This window comes from Hemicordylus capensis, chromosome 2 (assembly GCF_027244095.1).
Source record: "Hemicordylus capensis ecotype Gifberg chromosome 2, rHemCap1.1.pri, whole genome shotgun sequence".
Lineage (NCBI taxonomy): Eukaryota > Metazoa > Chordata > Lepidosauria > Squamata > Cordylidae > Hemicordylus > Hemicordylus capensis.
The window spans coordinates 224566696-224587456 of NC_069658.1; the positions used below are offsets into that span (position 1 = coordinate 224566696).

The following is a 20761-nucleotide window of genomic DNA, read 5'->3' on the forward strand; positions in this document are numbered from 1 at the left end:
GTTCTTTCTGCATTCCTGACCTTTCTGCTAGGAAGGCAACCAGAAGTGGCTGTTAATCCACCCCTATCATTATCCAGCTCAAGCGTCCTCCAGCAGTACCCTCAGCAGCCAGACCTGGCCAGCCAAAGAATTCCCAAGTTCCCCTTTGGACAGTATCTAGGCCTCCGGCCTCTAGGAAGCAGAAGCCTCCGCCTCTGGGCTTGCTTGCAGACAGATAGCGTAGCTGGGGCCAGCCCTGTGACCCACACAGGGATCCTCCTGGCTTTGCTGCTAGTGGCAGGGGGCTCTCAGGATGTGCAGCCTGGCTTAAGAATCCCTCTGGCCGGTTGATTTGGAAGCAGAAGCAGCTGAGGGTGAGGGAAGTGGTCTTGCAGTAGTGAGCATGACTTGTTCTTTGCTAAGCAGGGTCTGCCTTGGTGGGTACTTGGATGGGTGGCTACATGTGAACACTGCAAGATATTCCTCTGAGGGGGTGGGGCCATAGCTCAGTGGCAGAGCACCTGTTTGCATGCAGAAAGTCCCAGGTTCACTCTCTGGCTGGCAGCATCTCCCAATAGGGCGGGGGGCTTGAGGGGACTGCTGCCTGAAACCCTGGAGAGCCACTGCCGGTCAGTGTAGACCAGGGATTCTCAACATTGGGTCCCCAGATGTTACTGGACTTCAACTCCCATAATCCCCTGGCCCAGTGGCCTTGGGCTGGGAATTATGGGAGTTGAAGTCCAATAACATCTGGGGACCCAGTGTTGAGAATCCCTGGTGTAGACAGTACTGAGCTAGATGGACCAGTGGTCTGATTTGTAAGAAGTCATCTTCCTATATTCAGAGGGTTAGATTAGAAGATCTCCCCAAACCTTTCCCCCTCTGTAATTCTATCACATAATCATACACACAAAAAGCAAGTGTGTGTGATTTGCTGGTGTTATTCTTCACAGGGCATATTAGCAAGCTGCCTCTGAACAGGAACTTTTAACCACCACTCTGAGCCATCTTCCTGCTCAAAATTGCACCACCAAGATGCGCACACACACCTTTTTGCAGAGCAACATCACTCAAGTTACTGCTTACTTAACTAACTTTATTGAAAAGATGCACAAGGTTTAAAAACAGTTTTTTAAAAATAGTGGTCTCTGATCCAGTAGAAATGCCTTCACTTCTGGCAGGTGGGCCTTTGTTCTTGGGCTGGAGGTGGCCACCTAATACAGCCCCTGCCTGTACTGGACACTCAGCACTACAGGACAGCTCTTCCTCACTGGCTGCTGTCTACCAGAGCAGTTCTGCCACCGCTCATGCCTCAGACCCCCCAGCCCCCTCCTTCTTCCCCTTGCCTTTGGCCGCCCCCTTCTTCGGCCCCGGCTTCTTCCCCTTGGCCCCAGACGGCTTGGCCTGGCTGCCTGCGGTGGCTGGGCCTGCCCCACTTTTGGCTTTGGCTTCCTTGGCTGCTGCCTTGGCCTTCCCAGCCGGAGGGGGCTTGGCGGCCTCTTCCGTTTTGGAGGGGCCCTTTGGCTTTGCTGCCGCCTTGGCCTTGGGAGCCATTTTCTTGAGATTACCAGCTGGCTTTGCTTGTGAGGCCTTTGGGTTGCTCCTCTGTTTCTTGGGGGCTGCAGCAGCCTTCCCCTCAGAGGCCTTTGCTGGACCTTTGGCCAGGCCCTGCAATTGAAGAAGGGATGCTGTCCTCACAACAGAAGCATTTGGACACGGGTTATCCAGAAATCTTCTCCTAAGAAGGTCAATATTGTCTTCTACACTGACTGGCAGCAGCTTTCTAGGCAGAGAAGGGTCTTGCCCAGCCCTACCTGGAGATGCTGCCAGGGTTCAACCTGGGGCCTTCTGCATGCAAAGCAGATGCTCTTCCACCCAACTGCAGCCCCATCCTTCATCTGTGGCTGCAGAGATCTGCAGTAGGGGAGGAGAAGTGGTCTTCCGGAAGCAAACTTGAGTTGTGCCCTTGACTAAGCAGGGTCCCCTTGAGTTTGCATTTGAATGGATGAGATTCCCTGAGGGGCTGGGGCTGGAGTTCCGTGCTAAAGCCTCTGCTTTAAATGCAGATGGTCCCAGCTTCACTCCCGTCAGTATCTCCAAGTAGGGCTGGGAGAGACGCCCGCCTAGAACCTCAGAGAGCCGCTGCCAGTCAGTGTGGACCAACTCACTAGAAGGCAGCTTCTTGTGTTTCCATACAGCGTCGACAGTCATTGGAAGTCTGTTTCTAGCCTTCAAGGTGGGAAGCAGGCAAGCACTGTACAGTCCCCTCCCCGAACCTGGGCTCCCAGCCCTCTGCCCCTGCTATAGTCGATTCTGCTCTTCCAGTCCCTTCACTTTTGCTATTAAGGGCTTGCAACCCAAAACACAGGGCTGCACAACTTTGGGCTCCCTGTAGATCATGGGTTCTCAACCTTGGGTCCCCAGATGTTGTTGGGCTTCAACTCCCATAATCTCCAACCAAGGCCATTGGTGCTGGGGATTATGGGAGTTGAAGTCCAGTAGCTGTGGACCCAAGGTTGAGAATCCCTGCTGTAGATGGTGGCCTGCAACCCCCATCACCCCCAGCTATGTGCTACTGTAGATGGGGACTATGGGAGTTGTAGTCCAAACACAACTCCAGGCCCTCCAGCTGTTGGACTCCATCTCCCACCATCCCCAGCTGCACACAGCCCTACCCCTTGGGAGAGCACAGGAGGGGAGTCTAAGTGGCCATTCTGGACGCACCTCACTTGCAGAAGGAGGAGCAGCTCTGTCCCTGCAGCACCCAAGGAGGCTTCAACCGCCATCCAGGACTCACCTTGCCAGGTTCTGCCTTGGGCTTCGCCCTCGGAGCCTTCTTTTTCTCCCCTTCAGCACCTGCTGGAGAGATACTGCATCTCTGAATGGGGCCCTTTCCCTCTGCATGCAGGGTTTTTCCCCCCCTCACAAATGCTGTTGGCCGCTCTAGAAATGGACCCAGAACTAGATCCCCGAGCTTCAGCAGGGGAGGCAGGCCAGATCTGGTGTCCTAGAAGGCGACCAAGATGCATCTACCTGGAGTCTATAGAGATAGAGATCTTCCACCCCCACCACCTCTCTCTCCCTGCATTATGAATATTAGATAGTAAGCTCATTGGGGCAGGGACCTGGCTGGGTTCTGCTTCTCCAGCCCCCAAGTGCCCCATGCCCAGAAGGGGCTAGGCAGCTACCACACCAGGCCTCCAGAGTTCATCCAGGCACGCTCTGGCCTACAGGAAGCAGTGTAGCCGCTTCTTGGCTCAAGCATGAGGGCGCTTCCCCATGTCGCCCTCTCTGCCAGCTGCCTTCTTCATGCTGACCTATCCCCAGCCAGGCTCTCCAAGCTGGAGGGAGGACACGCAGGAGCAGGCCCTCCTCACCTTGGCTCCTCGGCTTCCCCACTGCCGTCTTGGCTTTTGATTTTTTTGCTGCTTTCTTCTCCAGTTTGGGGGCAGCTTCATTCTCTGAAGATGCCTTCCCTTTGTCTCTCTTCTGCTTGGGTTTCTCTGCTGCTAACTGCAGGGGTAAAGACGAGAGATTCGGAGTTTAGAGGCCCTGTGGACACCCACCCACCTACCCCATCCCTTTCCTGCCAGCACCTTCTTGGAGGAGGATCTGGCCCTGTGGTGAGCATGAGTCATCCCCTTTGTTATGCAAGGTCCATTCTGGTTTGCATTTGAATGGGTGAGCGCAGTTATTCCCTTAAGAAACAGGGCCATAGGTCAGTGACAGAGCATCTGCTTTGCATGCAGAAGGCCCCAGGTTTGATCCCTGGCAGCATCTCCAGGTAGGGCTGGAAGAGACTCCTGCCTGTAGCTTTGGAGAAGCCGCTGCCAGTCAGTGCAGACAATGCTGAACTAGACGGACCAATGGCCTGACTCTGTAGAAAGCAACTTCTTATGTTCCGAGGAGTCCCCAGATAGTTTCCTCCGTGATCTTTTCCTGTGATGCAACAGCCAGTTCTAGCACTCCCAGATCAAGACGTTTGAAGGAGGGGCTCTTTGGCCCTGCACGCTCTCCGGTGGACCAAATACATGCTGAGTGTGGCTACCAAAAGATAGGTCCTAGTAGGTTAGGGTTGGAGAGACCTTGGAGGTCTTCAGCCCCCTGCTCAGTGCAGGAATCTGCTGCAACATCCCTGACAGATTTAGTCCCGCCTCTGTCTGAAAACCTACCGCCAAGGAGAGTCCACCACTGTAGAAGGCAGACTGTTCAGCGGCAAGCCCTTTTGCTGGAGGCACTCTGCCCTGCATTTCCACGAATTGCCACCCTTCTGAATCCAAATCCTCTGGCATTTCCCCCTCCAGTCGAGTGGAAAGGTGTCAGAACATAAGAACAGTGCTGCTGGATCAGGCCCAAGGAGGCCCATCTAGTCCAGCATCCCGTTTCACACAGTGGCCCACCAGATGCCGCTGGAAGCCACAGGCAGGAGTTGAGGGCATGCCCTCTCTCCTGCTGTTACTCCCCTGCAACTGGGACTCAGAGGCATCCTGCCTCTGAGGCTGGAGGTGGCCTATAGCCACCCCACTAGTCATGAACCTCGCCACCAACTAAGACCAGTGGTGGCTACCACTGGCTCCTCTGATGGCAACTCAACCAATTCAGTAGTTGCCCCAGGACTGTGGAACACATTCCGTGTTGAAGGAAGTTTAGGCGAGTTTAGAAAAAAAGACGACTGCGGGGAGACATGATAGAGGTCTATAAGGTCATGCATGGTGTGGAGAAAGTGGAGAGAGAGAAATTCTACTCCCTCTCACACAACACTAGAACCAGGGGTCACTCCATGAAATTGATTGCCAGGAGGTCTAGGACCAACAAACGGAAGTACTTTTTCACACAATGCGTGATCCACTTGTGGAACTCTCTGCCACAGGATGAGGTGACAGCCAACAACCTGGATGGCTTTAAGAGGGGTTTGGATGACTTCATGGAGGAGAGGTCTATCAATGGCTACTAGTCGGAGGGCTGTGGGCCACCTCCAGCCTCAAGGGCAGGGTGCCTCTGAGTACCAGTTGCAGGGGAGTAACAGCAGGAGGGAGAGCATGCCTTCAACTCCTGTCTGTGGCTTCCAGCGGCATCTGGTGGGCCACTGTGTGAAACAGGATGCTGGACTAGATGGGCCTTGGGCCTAATCCAGCAAGGCTGTTCTTATGAAGAACTGCACCATCTCTGATGGCCTTCAGAAGAACACTGAACGCTGTTTAGTTAGGCGTCTAGTTGATCTTGGAAATCAGATCTTAAATTTTAATCTGTGGGTTTTAATTTTTAATTCGTTGCAAACCACCTGGAGACTGAATTAAAAAGAGTCTGCAGAGTTGGGAGACGAGGCAGCAGATTATGCCTCGCAAGTCTGCCTCGGCATTAAAGGCAGCCCAGGACGGGAGGAGGAGCATAGCATAGCTGCTGCCTAGCCAGGAGGCCCCAGGTCAGCTCAGCCTTACCTTGAACCGTCCAGTGGCCCCCTGGGCAAGAGAGTTGAGGGGTCTGACGAGGTAGCCCTTGTCCAGCGCTTTGGCCAAGGCCCTTTTCAGGTAGTACTTCAGCCGGATGGGATCCACCCCTGGGTACTTGCGCAGAATGAAGAGCCGGATGGCGATGACCGAAGCGCCCTTCGTCTCGTTGAGGGCCTTCACGGCCTCCATCACCATGGTCAGTGTCGGGGGGCAGCGAGGCTTGACACTGCTGTAGGTGAGGGACTGTCTGGCAAGTGGCAACTGCATCTCTTCTGGAAGGCGAGAAGAGCCCACTCACCTACTCCCAGCAACAAGAGGGAGCCCCCTTCCTCCCCTACATGCCCCACAAACTCCAGTCGCCAAGCCCCACCACTATTTGTAAACCCCCCAGAGAACTTGCGTTTTGGGCGGTATAGGAATGCATTAAATAATAAGTAAATAAATATCCAGTGCAGGAGCCCCACAGGGCCAGCCAGAAGCTGGGGTGCAGCCTGGGGCATATTTACTTGGGAATCCACCCCGCTGACCCCAATGGGGAGGAGGGCTGGTCCCTTTGATAAGGAGGGACCAACCTGTTTGGTATTTGGATGAGTGACTACATGTGAACACTAAAATATATACCCCTTGGGGGATGGGGCCATAGCTCAGTGGAAGAACATCTGCATGCAGAAGGCTCCAGGTTCAAATCCTGGCATCTCCGTGTGTCACTAGAAGAGGATTCTGCTTGAAATCTTGGGGAGCTGCTGCCGGTCCGTGTAGCTCATACCAAGCTAGAGGAGCTAACGGCCTGACTCAGTAGAAGGCTGCTTCCTATGACATCCCCAAAGCTTTTGGATCCTGGTGCATGGTTTAAGAACATAAGAACAGCCCTGCTGGATCAGGCCCAAGGCCCATCTAGTCCAGCATCCTGTTTCGCACAGTGGCCCACCAGATGCCACTGGAAGCCACAGGCAAGAGTTGAAGGCAGGCCCTCCCTCCTGCTGTGACTCCCCTGCAACTGGGACTCAGAGGCACCCTGCCCTTGAGGCTGGAGGTGGCCCACAGCCCTCCGACTAGTAGCCATTGATAGACCTCTCCTCCATGAAGTCATCCAAACCCCTCTTAAAGCCATCCAGGTTGTTGGCTGTCACCACATCCTGTGGCAGAGAGTTCCACAAGTGGATCACGCATTGTGTAGTAAAAGTCCTTCCGTTTGTTGGTCCTAGACCTCCTGGCAATCAATTTCATGAAGTGACCCCTGGTTCTAGTGTTGTGTGAGAGGGAAAAGAATCTCTCTCTCTCCACACCATGCATGACCTTATAGACCTCTATCATGTCTCCCCGTTTTTTCTAAACTAAAAAGCCCCAGGTGTTGTAGTCTTGCCTCATAAGAAAGGTGCTCTAGGCCCCTGATCATCTTGGTTTAAGGGCACACAATACAGCCACCTCCTGAAGCGGAGCCTATCTTGGTGTGGTCACTGCCTGGATGAGACCTATGTGTGCCACTTCAGTGGGGTGGGCTCATAGCTCAGTAGTGGAGTATCTGCTTACATGCAGAAGGTCCCAGATTCCCTCCCTGGCAGCATCTCCAGGTAAGGCTCAGAGAGACTCCCTGCCCAGAACCTTGAAGAGCTGCTGCCAGTCAGTGTGGACAGTCCTGAGCTAGTCAGACTCTGTCTAAGGCAGATTCCTATTAGTATTAACAAGGGTCAGGGAAACACACATACACACTTGCAAGCAGCAAGATCCAGTGGCCAAGAAGGGCCAGAGGCCAGGCCTGTGGCCAGGCTGCCATGGATAGAAGAAACACCCCAGAACAGGAGAGCTGGTCATGTGGTAGGAAGCATGACTTGTCCCCTTTGCTAAGCAGGGTCCACCCTGGTTGCATTTTAATAGGGGACTGCATGCAACCACACTAAGATATTCCCCTTAGGGCAGGGATTCTCAACATGTGGGTCCCCAGATGAAATTGGACTTCAACTCCCATAATCCCCAGCCAAAGGCCACTGGGGCTGGGGATTATGGGAGTTGAAGTCCAGTTACATCTGGGGACCCACACGTTGAGAAACCCTGCCTTAGGGGATGGGGCTGCTCTGGGAAGAGCATCTGCCTGCTTGCCTGCAGAAGGTTCCCAGTTCCCTCCCTGGGAGCATCTCCAAGAGAGGGCTGAGAGAGACTCCTGCCTGCAGCCTTGGAGAAGCCACTGCCAGTCTGTGAAGACAATACTGAGCTAGATGGACCGAGGGTCTGACTCCGTAGATGGCAGCTTTCCAAGCTCCTAATTGACAGCAGCTTCAGAAGTCAGGGGGCTTTCTTGGTAGCTGGGTTTGTTTAAAGGCAAGGACAGACCCCAAATGAGACCACACAGAAGTGAGCTGGAAAGGAGATGGGTTACAGCCCCCTCCCACTCATATCCCCACCCCCCATTTCCTGCAGACTTCATGTAAGTAGTACCTGACGGCGCCTCCATCAGGCCAGGCCAGCTCCTCCTTCCTCTTAGCCCACCAGAGAGAAGAACCAAGGCAACCTGGGCCGGAGGAGGAGGCCCTTTTATCCCTCCTGTGGAGCCCCAGAGGGCCGCAGGTGTGCAGAGGTGGTTCCTGACGGCCTCCTTGCAAGCTCCAGGGTCCCGATCCTCACTCTGCCTGCTCAGAGATCAGCGCCATTGATTGCAGCAGCAGCGCTTGCTTGCTTGCAGGTAGTTGTGCTTAGGAGGCGAGTGAGGTTAACTAGCAACACTTGTCAAGAAGAGGGGTTGACCTCAGGGGCTGCCTTATCCTGAGTCAGACCCTTGGCCCATCTAGCTCAGGACTGTCCGCACTGACGGGCAGCAGCTCACCAGGGTTTCAGGCGGGAGTCTCTCCCAGGCTGCAAGACCAGCTTTCTGGAAGAGATCGCGGAGAGGGGAGGTGGCTGATGAAATCTGGGGCTCTGGGTAATTCAGTAGGAGCCCGTGCCCCATGGGCCACCCCCTAATGATGTCACCCCTGGCTGTGGGGCACAAGCTTCTGTAGGGTGAAAGGATACAGCTGACCAGAGCAGAATCTGTGCTTGGGAGACTGGAGGGCAGTGAAATGTTGGGGGGCAGGAGCTTGTTGCTTGCTGGCTTCCCAGTACCGTTGGTATGGTGGGCCGGTGGGGGGGGGCACTGCTGGGGATCTCTGCTTGCAGTTCTTTGGCACGTCTTTGGAGGGAGGCAGGCAGGGTCGGCCGTCCCAGAAATACACTTCCAGTTCACCAGCGGGCCTTTTTACAGGAGAAGGTGCCCTTGTCGGCTTGTGAGGTCGAGGAGTCGTGGCCGCTCCCGGCTTCTCCGCCCTTCCTTGGAGCCGAGGGAGGGCCGCTCTTTGGTGGTCTTCCTTCTGCTCCCTCGTCTGGAGAGTCTGGCTGGCAGTGCGGAAGTGCTGAGTCACAGAAAGGAAAGGCGCTGTGTCAGGTGCTGCCTCACCAGACCCCAGGAGCAGGAGGAGGAAGTGGCTGCCAGATTGGGACATCACCCCTCTGATGGGTCTCACGAGGACAGCTCACAAGGAGCTGGCCCCGCGACTGCAGGAAAGCAAGCTCAACGGATTTGCTGCCACGAGATGTGGGGATGCCCCCCCCACACACACACACACACTTGGAGAGGCGACCTGCTTGTGGGCTTCCTGGACGCATCTACCTAGTCACTATGGGTGCTGGACTGGAGGGCGCTCACTCAGGAGCATCTTCTTACGTTCCTCCTGTGGAAGCAGACAGGCTTGGGTGGTGGGGCGTTCTTGGCAGCATGCATGGATGGGACCCCTAGCTTGGTGGAAGAGCCACTGCTATGCCTGCAGAAGGACCCAGCAGGTCCAGCATCTCCAGAGAGGACTGGGAAAGACCCTTCTCTGCCTGGAATCCTGGAGGGCTGCTGCCAGTCAGTGTAGACAGTACTGAGCTAGGCGGGCCAAGGGCCTGACTCCGTTTAAGGCCGCTTCCTGTGTCCACCCCACCTGCAGGGCTGGCAAGATCCTCTCCCAGAGTCTATTTTTGGAAACTGAGACAATCTCATTCTGCATTTAGTTGCTGGATGGAGCGATTGCAGCTCCCCCACAAACACACCCTTTCCCGTTTTTGTGTGCCTTGTGATCTAGTCCAAATGCCAATTATTGCAGAGCCCAAACTGCAGCTTGTTCTCTTTCTCTCTCTCTCTCTCTCTCTCTCTCTCTCTCTCTCTCTCTCTCTCTCTCCCCTGCCCTGTTTTCTTTCGGTCAAGGTTCAGTCACGTTTCCTCCATGCAGAAGGGCCGTTTTGACTTTCCCCCCTTTCCTGGGAGGCTGCCTGACTCCTGCAAGCAGCAGCCTGTTGGAATGTGTGGCTGACGGGCTGATCCCTGGACAGTGATTGCAGTACCAGAGACAAAGGGCCCAATGCCCCATGCCGCTGATGGGGGTCAGCCCCTAAAGTGGCACGGGGGGGCAGGGAGGAGCCGCAGCATAGGGAGGCTGGCGGTGGCCCATGTGCAGCCACTACCGCAGCCCCCTGGCCCTGCCCCCACCCCCCATATCTGATGTCAGACACAGGGGTCTGGCTAGCCACGCCTCCGTGTCTTGGGTCTCCCAAACGGGGACACACGGCCCCATTTGGAAGGGAGAGCAGCCCGCGCTGCATTGGGTAGTGCAGCCTGGAGCAACTCTCCTTGCCTTAAAGGCAGGGAGAGCCATTCTGGCCATGCTGCCAATGCCGCGCGGGCCGGTCTCTATCTTAAATGGGGCCATGCGGCCCTGTTTGGGAGGGAGGTCGATCGGCCCCACTGCATTGGCTGCGAGACCAAGAGCTGGTATAAATAACGAAATAATGACCTCCGCGTCTGTTGTCAGACATGGGGGGGGTGTCTGGGGCCACACTTGCGGCCCCTGATGGGTGGCGGCCTGGGTTCTTTGAACCCGTTCGCCCAGTGGTGACTCCACCCCTGGGGAGGAGGGGAGGTTGCCAGCCTCTGCCTCTCCTCTCCTTGTGTTTCTTGCCAGCTTTACAAGGTGGGTCCCAAAGAGCTGCTCTGGTCTGGCACTAGTGGCAGGGAACATCTTGCCACCTTGCTGGCACCCCAATAACCCACTGCCTGCTGTGACCGCCTCACCTTGCCTCATGAAAGGGCTGCCCTTGAGGCTTGGCCTGCCTTCCTGCCCGCCCTGAAACAGGGTCTGCATTTTCACAATCCCATCACACGCCTTTCCCTTACTCTAAAGCGGCCTCTTGGCTCTGTGCTTGGATTGTGCTTCTAGAGCAGGCCTGCTCAACTATGCTCCCCCCAGCTGTTTTTGAACTACAACTCCCATAATCCCCAGCCACAGTGGCCAGTAGCCAGGGATTATGGGTGTTGTAGGCCAACAGCTGCAGGAGGGCCGAAGCTGAGCGTCGCTGCTCTGGAGAGAGCCATCCTCTGCTGGTCATAGGCACGTAGGAAGCTGCCATATTCTGATTCTGATCCTCAGTCCATCTAGATCAGTGTTGTCTACACTGACTGGCAGCAGCTTCTCCAGGGTTTCAGGCAGGAGACTCTCCCAGCCCTACCTGGAGATGCTGCCAAATGGGACCTTCTGCATTCAAAGCAGGTGCTCTTCCACAGAGCTACGGCCCCATCCCCTAAGGGGAACATCTTACAGTGCCCACAGGTAGTCACCCATCCAGATGCAAGCCAAGATGGACCCTGCTTAGCAAAGGGGACCATTCGTGCCTGTTACTGCAAGACTGGCTCTCCGCCCCCTTTAGCCTCCTTATGGCCCAAGGAAAGCATGTAGAGTGTTGCCGTCCCATAAAAAGCCTCTGCTTCGCCAACGAGAGAAAGACGCCCACGCCGTCTCTCCCTTTTGTCTCAGCATTCTAGGTGCTGGCTGGGCCTAGATCCGATGGCACACGATGTCGACCACTAACAACATCGCCCAGGCCCGGAAGCTGGTTGAGCAGCTGCGCATTGAGGCTGGAATTGAGAGGATAAAGGTGAGCCCTGGCAAGGAGGAGGGCTGGGTCCACAGGCGCCGACAGTCAGGCCCGCATGGCAGGGAAATAGGGAGGGCCTTTTGTATTCATCACACAGCTCTCTTGCCCTCTGCCTCCAGGAAGGCTGGAGAAGATCCAACTCCATTCCAGGTGTGATTCAAGGTGCTGGTTCTGAGCTCGGAAGCCCTTCATGGCTTAGGTCCAAGAGACCTGTGGGACTCCCATATAGGGCTGCCTGACCCCGTGAGGCCACAGAGTGGGGCTCTCCTGTGCGTCCCACCACCTCCCCTGTGCTTAAATGCAGGGCAAAGGCAGCTCCCATGGGACATGAGAGAGGCTGCTCAAATTTGGCCTGAAAGGAGGAGAAATAAGCTATTCCCTTCTCTCATAAGGGTAGAACTGAGGACCGTCCTGATTGGTGGGAGATTCAGGGCAGCCGGAAGAAAGTTCTCTACACAACACAAAACGAGTGGTCCAAAGTGTGCTGCTGCAAGATGCAGTGATGACCACTAGCTTAGAGGACACTGGAAAGGGATGAGATGAATTTGAGGAGGAGGAGGCCATTTGAAGCAGTTACCCCAGGGCTTCTCAGCCTTAGATCCCCAGATGTGGTTGGACTACAACTTCCAGCATCCCTTCCGCTGTTGCAGCAGGGCATGATGGGAGTTGTAGTCCAGCCGCATCTGGGGACCCAAGGTCGAGAAGCCCCAGGTTGTCCACAACAGGTCAGTTGACCCTTGTGCTCCAAAGCACAGGATGGAACCTCTTGAGTACCAGTTGCTGGTCGGGCTGGGCCAAGCGGGAGGCATTCTGGCTGTTCCCTGCAGGAAGCAGGTTACTGGGCTAGAGGGCTCCTGCCCAGGAATAGCAGAACGAAATAGAGGATCAACGTCCGCTGAGATGACGGCTTCAACAACAACAGCACCACAAGAGCAGCCGATGGAAGAGTCTTCATTCCAGCACGTTTTGGTATCTTTTCCAAGGAATATTTTCACTTGACTGCCTGAGAGAGGTGTGTTCTTGCCAGAGCCCTAAGCGGGAGGGCTTTTTCTTCAGCTGCTCCTGAGCTCTCTTGTATGACGATGTCCCCAGACAGGCCTGGATCCTCAGTGTTCCTCATTGTCGCTGGCGGCCCCCCATCAGCCCTACTTGGGACTCCTTGACTAATGGTTCATTGGGCCTGTGCAAAGCGTGGGCCAAAGCGGAGTACTCTGCCCTGTCCAGAGACGACCATCCTCATCATGCAGGGCTGCACTTTTTGCCCAGCCTGCGGGGGGGGGGGGCTTCTTTAAGGGGAACGGGGCCCTCTTGAGCCCTAGCGCCCTCTTGGAAGGCATGCACGGTGTGCTGGGAAGTGTCGCCCTGGCCAGTAGTGCTTCCCTCCTAGAGCCAGTGGCGCTCTTTGGACTGGACTTCTGGTCCAGAGTCCAGCCCTCCACCACCCGGGGCCGGCCAAATGTCCCGCCGTTGGTGGTCACGCCAGAACTGAGAAAAGTGCAGTGCTGTGCAGAGGTCGGCCCAGTGGGGGAAGGCTCTCCCCTTGAAGGCTCTTCTGCCCAAGGGGCCCCTGCTTTAAAAACAGTGAAGATGGCTGACCTGGGCCCTGCGATTCAGGAGGCCTTTCTTCCCCTTGCGCCCATTTCCAGGAAAGGGGAGGACGAGTCCCTGTGCTACAATCACGTGGGGCCCCAGCTGTGCCTGCTGCAGTGCCCCAGAGCATTCTGGGAAAGGGGAGCTCTGGCCCAGAGCATTCTGGGGATGGGGAGAGGCAGCCCTCCTAGGAAGCCTCCTCAGACACGAGCATCCCAGTCTCCAAGGCTGGCCCCCAAGAGTCTGGCCCGGCCCGGCCTCATCCTGTAATTTGCCAGACTGGGTGCCCGTACTTTCTCCTCTACCCTTGCGTCTTGGTTTCTGGCTGTCTCCATGGGGTCCAGGGCCCAGAATAGACCTTGGTAGGAAAATCAGCGTGGAGCTTCAAGCCATTTCTCACCACCCCCACCCGCCGGCTGCTTTGCTGTGGCTTCCAGGGCTCCGTTTTTAGCTGCCGAAGGCGGCCACGCTTTGGAGACGGGCCTCTTTTCGATTGCGCTGGGAGGGAAGGAGGAGAGGCGGCTGGTAAAGAGGGATTCCTGTTGGCCAGAGTGAGCTGGCTTTCCAGTGTGGTTTTTCTCTTTGTGCTGCACGTCCTTCAGCATCCCCTTTCTCCGCTTGTGGTTCTCCTTCTCCCTGTGATCAGGCAAAAGCTGATTTCAGAGTTGAATAAGCAGGGCTAAAGGAAATGCCCGTTTTAGACGGGCGGGGGTGTGTGTGTGTGTGGAGAGCTGAAGCCAACTTGCAAGCCATCCCGTGAGCCCTCAGAAGAGCCCTGCTGGATCTGACCGAAGGTGGCTCCATCCAGAAGCCTACAGGAAGGCCACCAGCAGGATGTCAAAGCAACACCTCCCCCGGTTGCAGGGATGCACAGCTCTCTCCCTCCATGGTGATAATGAGAATAGTAGTAATGAGGTGCCTCCATGTACAGAGGCACTCTACCTCTGCAAACTAGTTGCTGGGAGACATACAATAGGGGAGGGCTGCACAACCTTGCCCCTCCAGCTGTGTTGTTGGACTACAGCTCCCATCATCCCTCTCTATTGGTCACCATAGCTAGGGATGATGGGATGTGTAGTCCAGCAACAACTGGAGGAGCAAGGTTGGGCAGCCCTTCCCTTTTGTGTGTCTCCCAGCAACTAGTTTGCGGAGGTAGAGTGCCTCTGTGCATGGAGGCACCTCATTACTACTATTATCATTATCATTAACGTACAAAGGAGTAATATACAGCATGGAGCAGGAATCCCCCGTTTGCTAAGCAATGTTTGTCTTGGTTTGCATTTGAATGGGTGACTGCATATGAGTACTGTAAGATATTTCCTTTAGGGCATGGGCTGTCAAACCTGGGTCCCCAAATGTGATTGGACCACAACTCCCATCATCCTGGCTGCAATGGCCATTGCAGGTGGGGAATGATGGGAGTTGTAGTCCAACCACATCTGGGGTTTGACAGCCGCTGCCTTAGGGTATGGGGCCATAGCTCAGTAGGAAAGCATCTGCCTGCTTCAGTCCCTGGCAGCATCTCCAGGTGCGTCTGGGAGAGACTCCTGCCGGAAACCCTGGAGGAATGCTGCCAGCCTGTGTGGGCAATACTGAGTTTGGTGAACCAATGGACTGACTCTGTATAAGGCAGCTTCTTGTGCTCCTCTGTCAGTTAAATGCTTCCAATTATTCTTGAAAAGAAGACAAGTGTCTATGTAGGGCTGCCTTTGTACATAGTTCATAAACTTCAGTTAGTCCAAAATGCGGAAGCCAGGTTGATCTCTTTTAAACAGTTTCACTGGCTGCCGATATGTTTCCGGGCAAAGAACAAAGTGTTGATTGTTACCTTTAAAGCCCTGAATGGCAGGTTATCCAAGAGAGCAGCTTTCTCTTCATGATCCCCACCGCTCACTAAGATCATCAGGAGGGGTCTGTCTTTGGGTGCCACCAGTTCATCTGGCGGCAACCTGGAATTGGGCCTTCTTAGTTGTTGCCCCTGGGATGTGGAATCTGCTCCCCGTGGCTATTAGAGGATTAACTTCCTTGGAGGCCTTCAGGAGAGCCTTAAAGACCCACCTTTTTATCCTGGCTTTAATGATATCTAGTTTTAAATTTTAATGAGTTTGATTGTCATTGTTATGTGTGTTAGATTTTACTGTAAACTGCCCTGAGCCACTTTAGGAAGGGCGGTATAGAAATTGATTGATTGAATGAATGAATGAATCTCAATATCTCTCTCTCTCTCTCTCTCTCTCTCTCTCTCTCTCTCACACACACACACACACACACACACACACACACACACACTTCCATTCACCATTTTTACCCCCATTTTCTCCTTCTGCACTCAGGTTTCTAAAGCATCGTCTGAGCTCATGAATTACTGCGAGCAACAGGCCCGGAACGACCCGCTGCTGGTTGGCGTCCCTGCCTCGGAGAACCCCTTCAAGGACAAGAAGCCTTGCACCATCCTATAGCCTGGCCCCCTGGCCACATGCCTGCCCTCTGCCAGGCAGGGCCCTGGCCTGCGTGGAGTTAACAGCCGCCTCACGCCAAACTTGACCGCCGCCCAGAGGCTGAGCTCTGAGGCTGAGCCAGTTCTGGCAAAAGTTCTCTTCAAAATCCACAAATCTTAGGTTCGGCTCTGCTCCTAAAGGGGAGTCACATTTTAAAAAAATTAAGTTGGGGGCCAGGTTAGTTGTGGGGAGGAGGGGGGAAGAGGTGTGGGGCATGTCCTTTGGATACAACACTGGCAGCCAAAGAGGCTCCGGGCAGGTCGTCCCGGCTTTTAGCGGGAGGGAGGAGCCCGGGGTGGGGGCTGGGGAGGCGGGTCTGTGTCTTTTATGGTATAGAGCCAACGTTTGCAGAGAACCAAATCCAGAGCTAGTGCCACGTTGGGAAAAGTCATACTCGGAGGTATAATTGCTAGAAGAAAATCACGATGCCTCCTGCTCTTCATCCCCAAACGTGCCCCATAGCGTGGGGGCCTTGTGTAGCCCTGCAGGGGCAAAAGTTGTGCCATGGCCAGAGGGGCGAGGGGGGTGCCCAGCAAGCTGATCTGTAGCAGCATGGCGGAGAGGACTCCATGGGGGGAGGCTGAGGCAGCGAAGAGGCCATTTTTTCCTTTGGGCAACCTCATCTTTTCAGAAATTCCTTCTCCAGGTCCTGCTGTATCGACCGACCCGCCCGCTTCCCCATTAGGCCTGCAGACCCGCCCGCTTCCGCGTCTCCCCTGACTGACGGATGGTGCCCTTATCCTGTCCTGCCCCACTCTCACTGCCCCCCCAGCCCCTTGCCCAGCTGGGCCATGCCTCCCCTGCAGGAGCCCATCTCCTGCGACGGCCTCCAACGCTCCACTCCATGATTTGTGGGGAGAGCGTGCGGCTAGCAACAGGGCCCTCGGGCAACCGTTAGAAATGCAGCCCTCCCTTCCCATGGAAGGTTGGTGACGCGCCCTGCAGTCCGAGAAGACCCACAGGCCCCCGCTAGGAAGGGGAGCCGGGGACGGGGGTTGGCGGGCCATCCAGGTGGGGCTGCCAATGAGGCCGGCTGCTTCTTGCTAGAGGCACAGCTGGCTTCTGGAGGCCCACCCGCCGCCCCCGTCAGGGCAACAGGCTTCCGCCCCGCCCCGCCCCGTGTTGGCGAGGGAAAGGGTCCGGCATGATTCCTTGCCCTTTGGACCACACCCCTGTTGACCCGTCGGCCCAGCGTCCAGCAGCCCCTGCGGTGGACCAAGTGAATGCCTTCACGTGTCCAAGCTGGGAGAGGAACTGAGTGCAGGGATGCCTCAAGGGGCCCCTCCGCTCAGCTCTGGTGGGAGATCCTGGAGAGATGCAAATGTGGCAGACGGGGCTGGGGGGGGCACTCCCACATTTTGGCCGAATCTGTGTCCCAAATAAACAGCTGCGGAGGAGAAAGCTGGCAGAATCCTCCCCAGAGAGCAGGGCCGTTCTCCATACCCTTCTCCACAGAAATGGATCTCGAGGGGACGTGCCTGTCTAGGTCTCTGACTTGGCAAGGCAGAGCCAGCAGAAGGCGCCCCCAGCCTAGGTGGCCTGCTGGAGCGGGGAGCAGTCAGGAAGGGGCATTCACAGAACCATCCCGAGTCGGGCTGAAGGCAGGAGTGGGCGAGACCCCAGGGCCCTCTTCCCAGGAGGCTTCAGCAGGCACAGGCAGCTGAGTGAGGAGGGGGATTTCCCCGCATCCCCATCCCCATCCCCAGGATGTTGAGAGTGTCATCAAGCCATCTGCCTCTTCCACCCATCTAGGCCAAAGATGGACCAAAGCACCCCCTCCGAGCTGCTGTTTTAGCGGTCCTCGGCTCGGCTCGGCTCGCCAGCCTTTCTTCTCCGCCCTCTTGGTGGGTGCGGCTCTTTGTCCCGGACTGGGAGCTTTGTCCCCAGCTGAATCAGTCCCCGGATCCCCCCTTCCCCTCAATCTTTACATTGATGCAACAAGAGTTGCTCTCCATCTGGCTGCAGGTGCCCCCTCTCCCTTTTCGATTCTGTGAGTCCTCCTGGGGTCTTGCTGGGCCTTCTCCAGAGCAGAACCCTCCCCTTCAGACCAGCAAGCCAGGCCTGTTTCCCACTCCCCTGGTTCTGCGCTCCAAAGGGAGGCGCTTGCGCGCTCTCTCTCTCTCATCCCAGCCTTAACCCCTCCTCTGACATGCACGGTGCTACCACAAGAGCTGGACAGTCCATGAACCCCGGGCCACTCCTGCCCCTCTGGCTGCTCCATCCTTGGTGCCACGTTGACTCTGCTCTGGCCCCGAGAGGAGGCCGCAGCAGCCTTTGCCCTTCCGCAGCTCTTCCCAGCTCTTCTGTCTGCTGTGTCACATGATGCGGCAGCAGCCACATGGGCTTCCCTGTCCATGTCTGGCCCCTCGCAGCATTGCAGGCCCACAAGCCCCACAGCCGCCCTCCTCCCCTGCCCCCAGAACAGGCTGGAAGCCCTGTCAGTGGACGTGAGCGGGGCAGATCTGGGTCAGGGGGAGAAGGAACAGGGCAGGGCGTGTGCCGGATTTCCCTCTTCTGCACAGTGGTGAAAGAAGAGCCATGTTCCCTGTTATGTAACGGGGATTCCCAGTTGTTGACTACAACTCCCAGCATCCCCAGCTGCAGTGCCCTTTGGCTGGGGATTGGGGGAGCTGGAGTCAGCAAAATCTGGGGATCCCTCTTACAGGGAACACTGACTGGGTCAGGGGGAGAAGGAACGGGGGGGGGGTCTCTCTCTTCTGGACTTGCTGGGAGGCGATTCAGGAGTGTCATTTGTGCCAAATGATCCCTAGTGTGCCTCCTTCGGGACGGCCGCCCCTTGGCCGGGCTGTGCAGAACACTCTGGGGGGGACGCAGGAGGAAAGTGACGCGGATTCTGCTTGCTGCAGCGTGAGATGCTGACGAAGCGAAGGGCCCCTTCTCTGCCCAACAGCTGCTTGGCCAGGCAGGCAGAACCGCAGGCTTCCTGGGACTCCACTGTCCGGTGCTTGTGCCAAGGCAGCCAGCCCATTTCCTGCCCGGCACCAGAAAGGTCTGAGAAAATGGACTCTCTGGTGGGCTGGAGTGGAGGGAGAAGAGGGTGGCAGGCACCCTGTGCTCGGGCTGCACATCTTTGGCCCCCCAGCTGTCGCTGGACTACAACTCCCATACACCCCGACTATTGGCCACCATGGCTGGGGATGATGGGGATTGTAGTCCCACAACAGCTGGAGGGCCAGAGTCCTGCAGCCCTGCCCTGAGCCGAGGCAGACCGACGTGCCGAGAAGGCAGGCAGGCAGGCGGAGAGGGCAGCCGTGTCATTGCAGCGTAGGAATGCAAGTGTGTGTGGGAGGGGACGATGGGGGAGCAGAAGTTAAATCCCCCTCCCTCCCCCCAGTCCTCAACTCTCTCTTTCTCTCTTCATTTTTTAATTCTTTCTCTTTCTATGAACTAAATGCGTGACTGTAACTTGTAGATGTTTTTTGTATAGGATAAATATAAGTGCAACTTTAACATTAGCCGCTTGTCCTCCTCCATGCATTTGTCCTCCCCAAAAGAAAGCAAAGCACCCTTCCTGGACTCTTGCAAAGTGCTTTGTGCAGGAGAAGAGCCCCGGGAGGGGTCCGGTCCAGGGAAGGCCTGCCAGAAGGGGCTGCCCTGCCTTGCACGCCTGGCCTCCACCCTCAGGCCTGGGCGTGCACATGCTCTCCTCTCGGCCTGGACTTCCTCCAGCCTGGGGGGGGCATCAGCTGTTTCCCCAAACCTTGCTTAGAAGGCTGACTTAGAAGGGAGAGGAAAGGCGCTGGGCTAGTCTCTCCCTCCCTCAGAACAAGGTTGCAGGCCCGTCGCCTACCTAAATGTTTAGGGGGAACTGCCAAAAAAAGGGGGGGGGCAGCTTGTCTGGCCCCTTCAGTCCTAAGTGCAAGCAACATTCAGTTATTTAAAATGTATTTGTTTTTAACAAAAAGTGGAGGGGGGCGGATTTAAGGGGCATCAGGCCCACCCTAGCCTATGGCTATGAGTCAGGCAGGGTGCACTTGTATGTGGCCCCAGCCCTTTCCCCAAGTCCCCGTCAGCCTGGCACAGCATCTGCTGCTGCCTTTCTGGTTCCAGCCGACTTGCAGCCTCAGGACAGCACCAGGGAGTGAGAGGGGATCTGGTCAGCGGGGGTCAGAGAAGTGGCACCTGCCAGAAGTCCCTCTTCGGCCTGCCTCCCTTGGCATCCGGCCACTCAGTTTGTTTAACTTGCTCCGGGGGCTTTTCGTTCTCCGTTGGCGCTGTTCTCTCACAAGGAGAAGAGGACCCGTCTCCTTCCCCTACAGGTGCAAGCAAGGAAGGCGGAGCTGAGCCAGGCTCCTCCCATGCCTGAGTACCCCAGGTGGATGCCTGCAGCAGGGCTTTCTGGGAAGGCGCAGGGCTTCCACAGGCTCCGCCCAGCACAGGTGCCAACTCCAACACTCTCTTTGCCAAACTCTGTTTTAAAGGAGTTCCTTTCCAAGGTTGACTTCTTTTTAAAAAAAAATTATTTAGCCAGGTTAAAAATGCATCGATTCATGCTTTTTTTAAAACAAAGAGAAACGCCAGCCACATGGGGTATTTTGTGCTTTTGATTTATCTCTCTCTCTAGTTTATTGTTCTCACTTGCCAAATTCTGATATTGTTGCCAAAAGCAAACTCAAGGTTTGTAAAGATTGTATTTTAGGAAAGTAAAATCCGTGTCCGTAATGTAGGCTTGATCATCTTTTCTCTCTAGTTTCTGTTTTTCTTTTTTTATTCTTCTTTTGGAATTTCTCCATTTTTTCCAGTGTGCCATAGACCAATTTCTTGCACAGTGTTTAATATTTTGTGGAATTGCTGTTTAAAAAAAAGTGAATTGATAATGCAATGAATTAAAAACTCACTTTTGCTGGATCTTGGGTTTGTTCTTCTTGCTGGCTCGCAGTCTCCTTCATGCTTGTTCCCACATGCTCTGTGGCCACAGGATGGCTATTTTCCAAAGATCTGGGATGTTTTAGGGGGAGGGGTTCCCAACCTTTTTTAATAAGGTACGCCATCTTTTTAATAAGTGTACGCCATCTGTTGCAAATCTTCAGTTCAGGTAATCCATAGAGATTTTGAGAGAGAGAGAGAGAGAGAGAGAGAATAGTTAAATACAGATTTAATTAATACAAATTAGTACAAATTTAAATATTACAGTTAGGAGACAGAGTCACAGTTTACATCCAGACCAAGTTATTCACAAGTACTCTGTAAAACTTTGTTGGGTTCAGCAATATTTAAGAGACATAAAATGTAGTTAATAAAAATCAATAAAATATATCAATATATCACAACAAGGATCATGAA

General features: G+C 55.2%; 2 protein-coding genes across 6 annotated transcripts in view; one reads left to right on the forward strand and one right to left on the reverse strand.

Moving 5' to 3' along the window:
• GNG7 (G protein subunit gamma 7) overlaps positions 1–20326 on the forward strand; it is a 174910-nt gene extending 154584 nt beyond the window's left edge. For all 3 annotated transcript variants that reach the window (XM_053295229.1, XM_053295228.1, XM_053295230.1), the window contains 2 exons: positions 11249–11369; positions 15293–20326. In XM_053295229.1, coding sequence (XP_053151204.1) covers positions 11289–11369; positions 15293–15418 — 207 coding nt within the window. In that variant the 5' untranslated portion in view covers positions 11249–11288 and the 3' untranslated portion in view covers positions 15419–20326. The remainder of the gene's footprint in view (positions 1–11248; positions 11370–15292) is intronic.
• Positions 1055–8001, reverse strand: LOC128344646 (protein B4-like). Of its 3 annotated transcripts, none has more exons than XM_053295226.1 (5): positions 7863–8001; positions 5418–5701; positions 3357–3492; positions 2777–2835; positions 1055–1647 (listed from the first exon to the last, which is right to left on the reverse strand). In XM_053295226.1, exons 1-5 carry the CDS (start codon positions 7876–7878, stop codon positions 1285–1287), a joined length of 858 nt encoding a protein of 285 aa, XP_053151201.1. In that variant the 5' UTR covers positions 7879–8001; the 3' UTR covers positions 1055–1284. The 3 variants fall into 3 exon arrangements, with proteins under 3 accessions (XP_053151201.1, XP_053151200.1, XP_053151202.1); XM_053295225.1 differs by having other exon boundaries at positions 2777–2838; XM_053295227.1 differs by having other exon boundaries at positions 2777–2838; positions 5418–5698; positions 7863–7943.
• Positions 20327–20761: the final 435 nt, after the last annotated feature.

Excerpts from the sequence above, each read along its gene's own strand:
- LOC128344646 (XM_053295225.1), bottom strand. Across the intron at positions 2,839-3,356 it reads GGGGAAGCCGAGGAGCCAAG|CAGGTGCTGAAGGGGAGAAA; the intron begins GTGAGGAGGGCC and ends GTATCTCTCCAG. Across the intron at positions 1,648-2,776 it reads CCAAGGCAGAACCTGGCAAG|GGCCTGGCCAAAGGTCCAGC; the intron begins GTGAGTCCTGGA and ends CTTCAATTGCAG.